Source organism: Melanerpes formicivorus, unplaced genomic scaffold (assembly GCF_026170545.1).
Source record: "Melanerpes formicivorus ecotype bairdi unplaced genomic scaffold, bMelFor1.0.p_v2 SCAF_8, whole genome shotgun sequence".
Classification (NCBI taxonomy): Eukaryota; Metazoa; Chordata; class Aves; order Piciformes; family Picidae; genus Melanerpes; species Melanerpes formicivorus.
Window position 1 is genome coordinate 16,600,752 of NW_027142360.1, and position 12,053 is coordinate 16,612,804.

Sequence of the window (12,053 nt, forward strand, 5' to 3'; positions counted from 1 at the left end):
CTTTCTGCATACCATTCCTTACTGTAACTATAAACATCAAGGAAGCAGACTGTGCCTGCAAAAATATGCTGCTAACTTCAGAAAGTGCAGTTACTTGGAAGATGTTTAGCTGAAAAGTAAAATCACTTAACAGAGTTAGTTCTGTTCTAGCTCAGATCAAATATGGGGCAGCTACACTGCTGATTAAGAGCCTCTACTAAGCTCCTTCATCAAGTGGCTACTGCCTTCTGAAGTCAGCATGTGCTCATGGCCAGCTTGCTGTCAACAGGTTGTATTGAATCTCTTTTAGGTAGAAGGGCTTACATGCTCATGTTAAGCACAGGTAGTATAAAAGGAATTACCTCCTTCTATGAATTTGGCCTCACAAACTGCTACATGATGATGTCCATACTCCTGATATCACTCTCTCCCAAGCTTTTTAAGACCAGGCATCCATCACAAAGATGGTATCAGTTTACAGGCCTTGCAATCCAGCATTGAAAGCTATGCAGAAGGAGCACCTACTCCAGAAAGGTTCTACAGATTGTATGTATTTCTGGACATGATTTCTATTCTACGTGCTTTGGGCACTGAAAAAGTCTTACCAAGGCATTGCTGGTGGTGCCTGACATAGCATTCATTCATTACATATATCATGTACTTCACATCTCATCTTGGGATTCTAAGCCTGATAGTCAGTCCTGATGACTTCGATCAGACTCAAATCCTGTTGTCTAGAGTTTGCCTGCAATCACAACAGACAGAACTGCCTCCACAGTCCCCTAAGAAAGCAGGGAACAGGGCTGTGGCACATTCGGCACTCCAAATCCTTTCCTGTATCCCACTGGAAGCATAGAGAGATACACAACTTTAAGCAGCAATCAGAAAAAGTTGCAAAGAATATTCCAAATGTTTATTATGTATTAAAAATATTGCCAATAAGCCATACAGTTCATTTCACAGTAACCTAAACAACATTGTTCAAGAACTTGAGAAGTCAACAGTGCAGTTCCAACAGTGACAACAGTTACCATATCATGGTAATGCCATAGGATCCTTTGCCAACAATTCTTTCCTGCTTACAGTGGGAACATTAGCTATGGTTCTTATTTACCTGGCAGAACAGCTTTTCACCCCTGCTGCTTCCACAAGCACACTACTTGTGCTGTTTCTAGGAATTCTTCTAACATAGCCACAGATTTTGCTAATGCAGGCTGAGGTGGATGTGATGTTCACAACCTATTTTCTAGGTATCTGTGTGCAGACTCATTTCCCAATTCTTTGGAGGAAGTTCAAAGGTAAACTTGAAAAGGAGGGGTATTGAAATCCTTTAAAAAAAAAAAGAAAACCCAAAGCAACTAACCAACCAACCAAAACAACCCACCCACACAGAAAACCAAGCAAGGAGGTGTTTTTCAAATAACATCTAAAGAATTCTGATATCTTTTCCTCACTCTCAGCCAGTTCCTAGAAGGATCCTTTGTTACCAATGCCCCAGGCAGTCACTCAGTGACAACAATGGTGACAAGGTTCAGGCACTAAGTCCTGAATATGTAACAAGAGTTCAGGTCACTGTCATCTGTGTGAAAACTTGGAAATGCATATGCCTTAGAAGCAATTCTGCTGATTTCATGGTGATTTTCCCCTTTGTGTGTTTTGGAGTGAACTATTATTGTTAACGTGCTTGCTGTACATGGGAACATACAAGGTGTAATTTTGACCCTTCTCTTTCCTCATTCATGATCATTTTTACAGAAGAGCCTGTATCACAGACAAATTGGGCCTTTCCAGGAAAGATACAATCTAATCACATTAAGAGTCCAAGAATAAGACAAAAATATTGCTGTACCATCTTGAAATTAATCCCATCCTTCAGATTTCTGCTATAAGCACCAACCTCCTGCCCCAGCAGCTGAAGATTTGGCAGAGGTCTGTGATCACAAAGAATGAATCTCTCCAGCCATGTGACAGAACACCTCTCTTAGGTCTTAGCCCCAAGCAATGCCACTGAATTAAAACCTTCCCTTCTTGAGGGTCAGCTAGTCCCTTGTTAGCTCCTTGGTACAGACTAAGGACTCACAGAAATACAGTAACGCTCAGCTGACACCTGGTAAACATGGCTAAGTCGCAAACTGCAGAAATGGCTAAGTTGCTTCAAACATGGTCCACATATAAGTCTACCTGTCTAAAAGGTTTAAGACAGGGGCGTAGTTCTGTTCATTTGTTTCTTAACCCAAAACCTACCACTAAAAATCTCAGTGTGTACAGCAGTGTGCTTTTTGCACCAGGACAGCTGTGGCCCTTCTGTGTGGCCTATCTAGTGTCATAAAGTGAAACACCTTCAAGCCATTAAATATGTGCTCATGCGAACGATGCTGCAGCGCCTTAGTTACACCACTACAGTTGCAGCTGTACAACTTTATAGAGATGAGCCCTTAGAAATTCAACCCCCAACTAAACTCATGTTTTCTTAACAGAAAATTTAAAAAGAAAACCAAACAAACTCAAAAAACACTACACAAAAGAGAAATAAAGGAAATAAGCAGAACTGTCCCTATTATTAAAGTATTCTTATTCTCTGGGGAGGTATCAAATTGCTTTTAAAAATAATAACAATAAAAAAAATTAGGCATACAAAAGCTACTCTCCTTAACCCATTATTTGCACAAGGAGCACTGCTGCCTAAACTTTTTCATGTATTTTCTCTACTTTCACATACAATCTTTCCAGATCATTCCTCAGATCATCTATTGAGCTCTTCACAGACTCCAAGTTGTTCTCATTGTTTTCAATTTTCACCGAGTACGCAACTAAACTATCCACTGCAGTTCTTATCATTTTCAAATCAGAATCAACCTGACTGACAGAAGATCTCAGTTCATCTACAGAGCCTTCCACAGAAGAAAATTTTTCAAGATATCCTTGAGAATGTTCTTCACCAGTCTGAAGAGTTCCTTGCTCCAACAAAGTACTAATTTGCTTCTGGACATCCTGAAGAGCATCAGAGGATGGCAGGTCACTGATGCTTCTCCTCAAGTTTTCCACATCATTGTACAGCGAGGTCTGCGATTCACCAAGATTTTTCAAAACCTCTGTGACTGAAGTTACATCCAGATCTGAGACTCCCTGTAGGGCAGTAATGCTTTGTTCTAGGGTACTGAGCTTGTTCTCATACTCTGCCTCCTTAGAAAAGAAAGACTGCAACTTTTCACTGTTTTGAGCAGCAACAGAAGTCAGAGACTCTAGGCTGTCTTCTATGTGCCTCAGTCGAGAGTCCAGTCCTTCACTGTTCTTCCCAAAAGTTTCCCATGCCTTTCTAAAGAGTTCATTTTCTTCCCATTTGTTGAGGTCAGCTTTAACTTGCAGTAAATCTTCATCCAGCCTTTTAATGTCATTGGGGAGCTGTATAATAGAATCCTCAGCTCTCAGAACTTTCTCTTGTAAAGCTTTCAAGGAAAGGTGTTCAGTATCTGCGGCCTCTTTGAATTTCTCATGTTCTTGTTTGAGGTTGACTAGCTCTTTCACTTCAGTATACACATCAGACTCCATGGAGTCTATTGTACTCTTCAAGGCCTCTATGTCCTTTTCTTTGTTTTTTATGGAGGCTTGCATCTCATCAAAAGCATCTTTTAGCACCTTAATTTCATGTTTATATACATCTGCACCTTCTAGTGAATCAACCTTTGCTTTCATATTGTTGATCTCATCTTGGCTCCTTTGCTGGACCTTAGTGAACACTGCAATGTTATCATTTATAGACTTGGTTAGCTCTGTTAGTCTCTCTTCCACTGTGTTCTCCAGGGATGTGAAGTCTCGTTCCCTTGCATCCTTCACCATGTGGATGCCATCAGACAAGTCTTTCAAAATCTCATTTTGCAGCTTCTGAAGCACTTCACTTATCCGGTTTATTTCACTCTCCCCTTGTTTCACGGCCTTGTCAGTAACCTCCTGCTTCTGCTGTGCAATTTTCATCATGGATTCGAATTCTCCAAATGTGGCTTGAAGAGAACGCACCTGAAACAGAAATCCAGTTGGTTAGTATTTAAAAATTCATCCTTACCCCTTGTATCCAAGATTGTTATGACCCTTCTAACTATATTAAATGATCACCTTGATCCTGTTTGCTCTCTACCTGAGGTGACCCTATGGCACCACCCAACATCTAGAGCCCTTCAGCTCTATAGATACATACATCTTCTGATGAGGAACCTTGGTCTCACTGACCTGACACAGTCAACCCAGGAAATCTGCTGCAGTGAAAAAAATCAAGCTCAGGTCTCCAGAGTCTGCATCTGGACCAATGTCTGAATATGAAAGGAGTTTCAAAGTAGAGATAAAGAGTAACAGGAAAAATTAAGGGGAAAGGAAGCTGGGAATGGCTGGTAGGAATCATGATATTTTGCTGCTCCTAGACACAAATGGAGACACAAATTTTTCTTGATAACTACATTTTAAGCTAAGACCCATAAAAGGCTTTAATGTTTGAAATACTTAGTACCTCATTATTCACATACATGCTCTTAGTGAACAGGGGCACATCTAAGTACACAGGTAGAGGAGGAAGCTGTAGCAGCTGCCAAGTGGACTGACTTGCATCTATCCCAAGTTAATACTCACAGAAAGTTGTTAACACTGGATCAGGCATGCTATTAAGCTTCCCCATTACAAAAACTAGTTGGTTTTAGGAGCAACAACAGAGGCAAGGTCAGGGGATGAGTCGCCACCACATTAATTTGTTCTCACATCTAAAGGTAAGATCCAGGCACACTAAAATGTTCCGGAAGCATGCGTTACTTAATTCTGAGGCCGAGAAGAGTCTCAAGACTCTGCATTTGTGCTTATTGTGCATTTCTAAGTTGCTTTTTTTAAACTTTGTAAAGCAATGTCAGAACTCCCCCTGGCTGTAACAGGAATCCATCATGTAGAAAATACCTCAAGGTTTTGGCAGGATGGCAAAAGCTGAGTAAAGCGTGTTGGCTTGCCTCATGCTTCTTGTGTCTGAGGGGTTTATTAATCAGTTGTGCCACATGGGCTACCATGTTTACTGATTAGATACACAGCTGGAGGGGTGGTTTTACTGTATAAATAGAAGGCAGTATATTTTATTTATTCTTAAGACAGAAATATACAGAGCTTCTCTGACCTAAACTAACTTACTCATTAGAAATTAAGTTATTCATCCATATATATTCACATGACTAAATCTCTGGTTAAATCCTCCTTTGTCTTCATGGAAGTCTACGCTGTGTAAAGATTGTAGAGTTTGGCCATTAAGACTCATCCTTGCTCCAACAGATCCTTGCAATTTGAAGAATACCCATAAAGATTACTTCTTTTTCTCTTCTGTAAAAAGGTTTGTAATGACTTCACATTCACTATGTTTCTATTATCTAGCGCTCAAATACAAAACTAGAAACAAGCTAAGGTGTGAGGAGGGTGAAGAAGCAGGCAACACTGCCATATGTATTGAGCAGGTACCATCCATTATACTGCCGTATGTATTGAGCAGGTACCATCCATTATACTGACTTACACTGTCTTCTTACCTGTCAGTTCTGATCTTTTCCACATATTTTTCTGCATCACTATAAATGGGCTTCAGAAATCTAAAAGGTGGAGACAAGAGAAGTTCTATTTCTCCTCTTATGACATATTTTCTTCGATGCATTCTGACCAAATGACCAAATTCCTAATTGCAATTAACTGTCTTCAGTTGTTAAGTCTAAGAAAAGGCTTAGGAAATGGGCCAAGAGAGCTCTCCACAAGACCAGGTCTCTGCTGCTATACATTCAACAGAGATGGATCCCACCCCACCACCCCCAGAGTAGAAGTACTTTCTAACTGCTCTTCCACTGCATTCACTACTCATGATGTAACTTGAAGGTATTCTCCTACACATTCAGCTGAGCTAGCAACTTAAAGATCAAAGACATAATAAAGTGGAATGGGGTCTTCTTTTGAATCTGTTCTGTCCTAATCAAGAACCACCAGGGGCCAAAAGTAAACCTGTCACATGAGAGGAGCAAAACTCACTGCACAGTAGTTGGGTTTGTGTGTGCACCTGTGCACATGCTACTTTGCCTGTTTGGTAGTGTTGTGGGTTAAGGCTAAATGCCTTTAATAACCAGAGAGCTGAAGTCCTCCAAGGGACTAGACAGCCACCAGAAATAGTAAGCTATGTTATTTTATCCCATAAGCCCTGTATCTGCTATATAAGTGGAGTGCAGAGTTATTCAGTTCTTTTTCCTGGTCTTCCCTCTGCCTTTCTCTCTCCCCTCTTGGTGTGGGATTTCTTGCAATGTGGGTGGGTTGGGACAAAACTAGCTTGGTAGCAGAGCCATTCGGGCAAGCTTGGAAGGGTAGGGAGGAAGAGTGGGAGGCCTGGGAGCACATGGAAGCCTGGGTTGTTGGGGGATTTATGATTTGCTGCAGGGTCATAAGCGGCAATGTGAAGCCGGGTGGTTTTGCATAGATGTACACAGTGTAAATTATTGTAAATAGTATATCCACTTGAATTTCCAATTCTGTGTGGAGTGGGTTTATTTTACTCCTTTTTGGGAGGAGTAACATACATTTTTTCTGTCTGATCCAAACCAAACTGAGACAGGTGTTCATGGCTCATCAAGTTCAAAATCATAGCCCTTGAAAAGCTTAGTATTATCAATAGCACATAGACTTGTATCTTTAGCTAACAACTACGTCTTCTCTATCTTATGTTTAAACACCAAACAACTTGGCCTCTCTGGGAATTGTGCTATATATTAAAGACTCAACTTCCACACCATTTCCTTTCTCCTCCTACTGCTGATGTGCAAAGCAGATAAGTTTAAATAATGCTTAGTCCTAACAGGACTGATGACAGTGAAAGACTGAAGGGCAAAGCCATTTCCACACAGCAGCCTGTGCTGATGGCACTCCTGCATGTACAATGCAGGACCCTGCACTTTTGTAAAGCAATGAAATACAGCCTGGTCTCCCCTCCCTCAAGTATGTTCTTCTGTAAAGGCACCACCAAACCACAGGAAGCAAAGCCTTCAAGGGTTACACTGGAACTCTCTTTCCCCACACATTTAATTCTTGCATTTACTGTGTGCCCAACATCTGCCATTTGCTATACACAGACAAATGAAGTTTCAGTTCTCTTTGAAACTATTTATAAACTTGCTTTATATACCCACCTCCTAGAACATGTAACTTATACCCAGGATTTTCTGCAATGACATAGATATGGGAGGCAGCAGATTGTACCCATTCCTATGCTTGGGGGGGCTTAGATATTGCACATACATCTGAGTTCTATACTCATGTATTGTAATCTTTCATCCTGCATTCCCTGACATTGCAATTTCTTCCTTCCTACATACAGACTATAAAAATGCCTTAAAATCTAGCAAAAAAAAATTTGCTAGTCCAAATCATGGCCCAGTCATCACTGAGTAAAAATGCCAGGATTTATAGTTAGCTTCAAAAACAACACCATAGCCCTGATGTTTATAGCCCTTTTCCTGCTTCTTGCAAATTTCCTCTTCCTCCTTGTTGTAAGGCAGAGGAAATACCAAGACTAACCCTACAAACTCCACGTGTGCAAGCTGCTGTGCTGCCAGGAGTGCCACAGAGTGGATGAAGAATCCTTGCCAGTACATACCCCCACCACCCTGTCCCTCCACCACCAGCCCAGGTCCAAGCTTGCAAGAAATACAGTGTATCAGCACAGTGAGCCATGTAGAAAGCAAGCCGAGACAGGAACTTTTGTTTTCTTTGATCCAACTCACAGTTTTACATGCTGATTTCCAAGCAATTTAACTACTCCCTAGGAAGGAACTTGATTGATGATGATACTTTTATATACACCAATTTTAAAGGTTTTAGCCACCCCAAGGCACATCCAGATGGACATGGCCATTTATGAAGCTCTAGCCTGGGGGCTAGTAACACCTGAATGAAAACACAAAGAGAGAAATGCACATTTCTTTTGCTTCGTATGAGCCACACCCTTTGCCAATAACCTAACAATTCTTCCATAGTCCTGGGCAGCCCACAGATACAGCAAGTCTCACTGCCCTTGACTGGAGGCAGTGGCAGGAATTTGGAAGGCAGTGTATGGCAGGAGTAGTGTTTCTGGTATGGCTTCTGCTGTTTGGTGAAGGCGGCACAATTTTTCTTCTACGGCACGCAGGGATGTCGAGGTATGATCCTGTCCCATCTGACCATGCTGCCGCACCACTTCCCTTGGTGCACTCACCTGTCTGCTCAATGAGGTGACAAAGAACAGCCTACCCGCCACGATTGCTTTCAAATGAATTGCGTGAATCAAAGCTAGAAAATCAGCGCCAGGAGGCTCTCAAAACCTTAGGTCTGTACTTCTGCCAACACGTAAGCGTGCTGACTGCATTATATAAAATGGCTTCACGCTCCAGCCCTGGAAGCGCACGCTGGGCAAGGAGCCGGCTGTGGGCTGTCCCGGGGGCCATTCGCTGGCCCGCCGCGGGGTCCGTCCCCCCCGCCTCGGCCCGGCCTTACTCTATTCTGCACTGCCTGCCAGGGATTTCTTGCCTTTCCGAGGCCACGTTTGCAGGCGCGGGGCACGTTGCGGCCCAGACTCGATTTGGCCCGCTAATGCCATGAAAGCATCTTTACGGAAAGAGCACTGAGGGGGAAAGGCGGGGAGGAGGGGAGAACGGGCCACGTCTGCTTTCCCGCAAGCCTGGCCATCCAAGGGCTGCGCGGCTGCTTATCTATGGGATGAAGTCCCCATAACCGCTCCTGCAGGAACAGCTGTTCCCCCAGCCCCACCGAGAAACGGCGAGCGCCCGATGCTCCTGGCGCCCCGGCACGCCCTCTCCCAGCGAAGCCGCGCGGAGCTGCCCTGCGGGACACCCTGCCCGCCCTCCGACAGTGCCCGGCGCTGCGCTACCTTCTGCACCACGGCGTCCAGGGTGGCGGCCAGCTCCTGCCGCTGCCGGCCGGAGGCCTCCCTCTCCTGGGCGCTCCGCCCGACCTCCTCCCGCAGCTGCCGCACGTACCAGCCGGCAGGTAGCGCGGCGCCCAGCACCACCGCGGCGCCCAGCAGCAGCGCCCAGCCGCGGCGGGGACTGGCAACGGAGCGACCCCCTCCTCCCCCCGCGGAGGCCCTGCCGCCTCGGCCGTGAGACGACGACGACTGCTTCTTCGTCGTCGCTTCCTCGGCGCCGCCTGGCTGCGCGCCCCGCTCGTTAGCGGCGGCGGGCGGACTGCCCCCCTTAGGGCCCCGGTGCTTTGCAGCCGACATGGCGGGACGCCGCCGTCGTACGCGGAGCCGGAGCAGCAGCAGCGGGCGGGGGAGGGATGGAGGAAAGGCGGGGGCGTCGGCCCGGACAGCGCCAGGCTCCCCGCCCCGCCCCAGCCCCCGCCCTGGAGATCCGCCACGCACACGGGGACAGCCTCGGTGCTTCCGAGGGGAGTTGCCACGCACACGGGTTGGGCGCTTCCCGGCGGAGGAAGCGGGACGGGCGATCGGCAGGATGGGCGGAGTGGCACCCTAGGATGTCAGACGTTTCTGACTGGAGCTGCCTCCACCACAGCTGCCTGCGGGACCCGGTTTCGGAGCGGAGTCCGTCAGGGCTTCTCCCCTAGCAGCCCCAGGCCCGTTGGTTTTCAGTCGTGTGGTGTAGCTTTGGTGGCAGATCTTCCCGCGTCGTGTAACTTCTGGCTTGCTTGTTTGTGATTGTGGCTGAATCGACTGCTGCAAAGTCTGGGAGCATGGCATGGAGAAAAACTTATTTTCTCCATCCACAACCCACTTTCCAGTTTCTGGTGTCTCTAGAGCAGAGACTCCGCATCAGGCTGGTCCTTGGGCACACAGCATCAGCTTTGACTGGCAGGGGTCATTCCAGCCCGATGCAAACTCCCATCGGTGGGTGTCACGGGCTGCCTCGTCCGAGCACACTCGGTAGAGGCCCGCAGCTCAGCATCGAAATCCCCGCGGAGCCTTTGCACTCCGAGCATGCTCTTTTGCCTCCCTACGTCGGCAATGAGCCCCTACACTCATCTTCCCAGCAGAGCATGTCCCGGCACACGACTTGAAAATCTGAGCAGGCCTTCCCCTGCACTCCAGACTCCAACATGGGCCTGACAAAGTTGCAGGGCTTAGGCTTTGACATTTGATCTTCTTCGTGCACTCTGTTTTCATCCTGCTTGTAAAGAGGCAAATTAGAGGGAGGTAGGAGCTGACTGATTTGGATGTGCCAGCAAAAACTGGAAAAAATGGGGAAGGAGAGAGCAAGACAGGGGATAAGGAGAAAACAGACTGCTGTGCACTGAATTAATTAGTGGTCATATGGTTACAACCCCAAGCAATGCAACAAGCTTGGAGAAGAGTGGCATGGTAGAAAAGAATTTTGGGGTGCTGGTGGACAGCTGGCTGAACATGAGCCAGCAGTGTGCCCAGGTGGCCAAGAAGGCCAATGACATCCTGGTCTATGCCAAAACCAGTGTGCCCAGCAGGAGTAGGGAAATGATTGTGCCCCTGTATTCAGCCCTGGTGAAGCCACAGCTTGCATACTAGGTTCAATTTTTGGCATCACAGTATATGAAAGACATTGAGGTCTTGGAGAATGTCCAAACAACAAGGCTGGGGAGGGGTTTGGAGGGCAGGTAATACAGGGAGCAACTGAGGGAGCTGGAGTTGTTTAGACTGGAGAAGGCTAAGGGGAGATCTTACTGCTCTCTACAACTACCTGAAAGAAGGTTGTAGTGAGGCTTGTGTTGGTCTCTCTACCCACGTAACCTAGCAACAGGACAAAAGGGAATGGGTTAAATTGTACCAGGGATGGTTTAGACTGGACATTAGGAACAAAACTGTCCTGAATGTTGAGGCATTGGAACAGGCTGTCAAAGGAGGTGGTGGAGTCATCATCCCTGGGGGTGTCCAAGAAGTGTGTAGATGTGGTGCTTCAGGATATAGTTTGGTGGTCATGGCAGTTGGGTTACAATTGGACTTGATTTTAAATGTCTTTTCCAACCTTAACAATTCTATGATTCTATCCCTGTTACTACAGAAATGGGCATGCTCAGGGCTAAACTGTTCTTTTAGATGACATACTGGAACAAACTGATTGGGATGTCCTTGATAGCTGAAACATCCTAGACAAGTATGAAAAAAGTGCTACTAAATAGCATAGTGGGCTTTTGGCTCAAACACAGTGTCCTAGATTAAACTAGTGTGATTATAATGTTTAAACCACACCTCCTAGCTGGAAGACCCCTGGCCAAAATAAACCCCTCACCCTGTGAACATACACAGTGAATTTAAGAGAAGCTGGACCTTTAATGGGAAGCAAGCAGGAGACTAACCAATGGATAATTAGTAGGTGGGTGCTGGTGGACAAAAAGCTCAACATGAACTCTCAGTGTGCACTTGAAGCCCGGAAAGCCAATTAGATCCTGGGCTGCATCAGGAGAAGTGTGGCCAGCAGGTTGAGGGAGGTGATCCTCCCCCTCTACTCAGCTCTGGTGAGACCCCACCTGGAGTACTGCCTCCAGTTCTGGAGCCCCTATTACAGGAGGGATATGGACGTGCTGGAACGTGTCCAGAGAAGGGCCACGAGGATGATCAGAGGGCTGGAGCACCTCTCCTATGAGGACAGACTGAAGGAGTTGGGGCTGTACAGTCTGCAGAAGAGAAGGCTCCGAGGTGACCTCATTGTGGCCTTCCAGTATCTGAAGGGGGCCTACAGGAAGGCTGGGGAGGGACTTCTCAGGATCTCAGGTAGTGATAGGACTAGGGGGAATGGAATGAAGCTGGAGGTGGGGAGATTCAGGCTGGATGTGAGGAGGAGGTTCTTCACCATGAGAGTGGTGAAGCCCTGGAATGGGTTGTCCAGGGAGGTGGTTGAGGCCCCGCCCCTGGAGATGTTTAAGACCAGGCTGGATGAGGCTCTGGCCAGGCTGATCTAGTGTGGGGTGTCCCTGCCCATGGCAGGGGGGTTGGAACTAGATGATCCTTGTGGTCCCTTCCAACCCTGACAGATACTATGATACTGTGATACTATGACATGAGGTGTAGTGAATACACTTAAACATCCACTGCAAATTTC

General features: G+C 46.3%; 1 protein-coding gene across 1 annotated transcript; it reads right to left on the bottom strand.

Moving 5' to 3' along the window:
- Window positions 1-870: 870 nt before the first annotated feature.
- CKAP4 (cytoskeleton associated protein 4) lies at window positions 871-9,275 on the bottom strand. The gene is made up of 2 exons (XM_068142303.1): window positions 8,894-9,275; window positions 871-3,993 (listed from the first exon to the last, which is right to left on the bottom strand). The coding sequence occupies exons 1-2, from the start codon at window positions 9,245-9,247 to the stop codon at window positions 2,662-2,664; spliced, it is 1,686 nt and encodes a 561-aa protein (XP_067998404.1). The 5' UTR covers window positions 9,248-9,275; the 3' UTR covers window positions 871-2,661.
- Window positions 9,276-12,053: the final 2,778 nt, after the last annotated feature.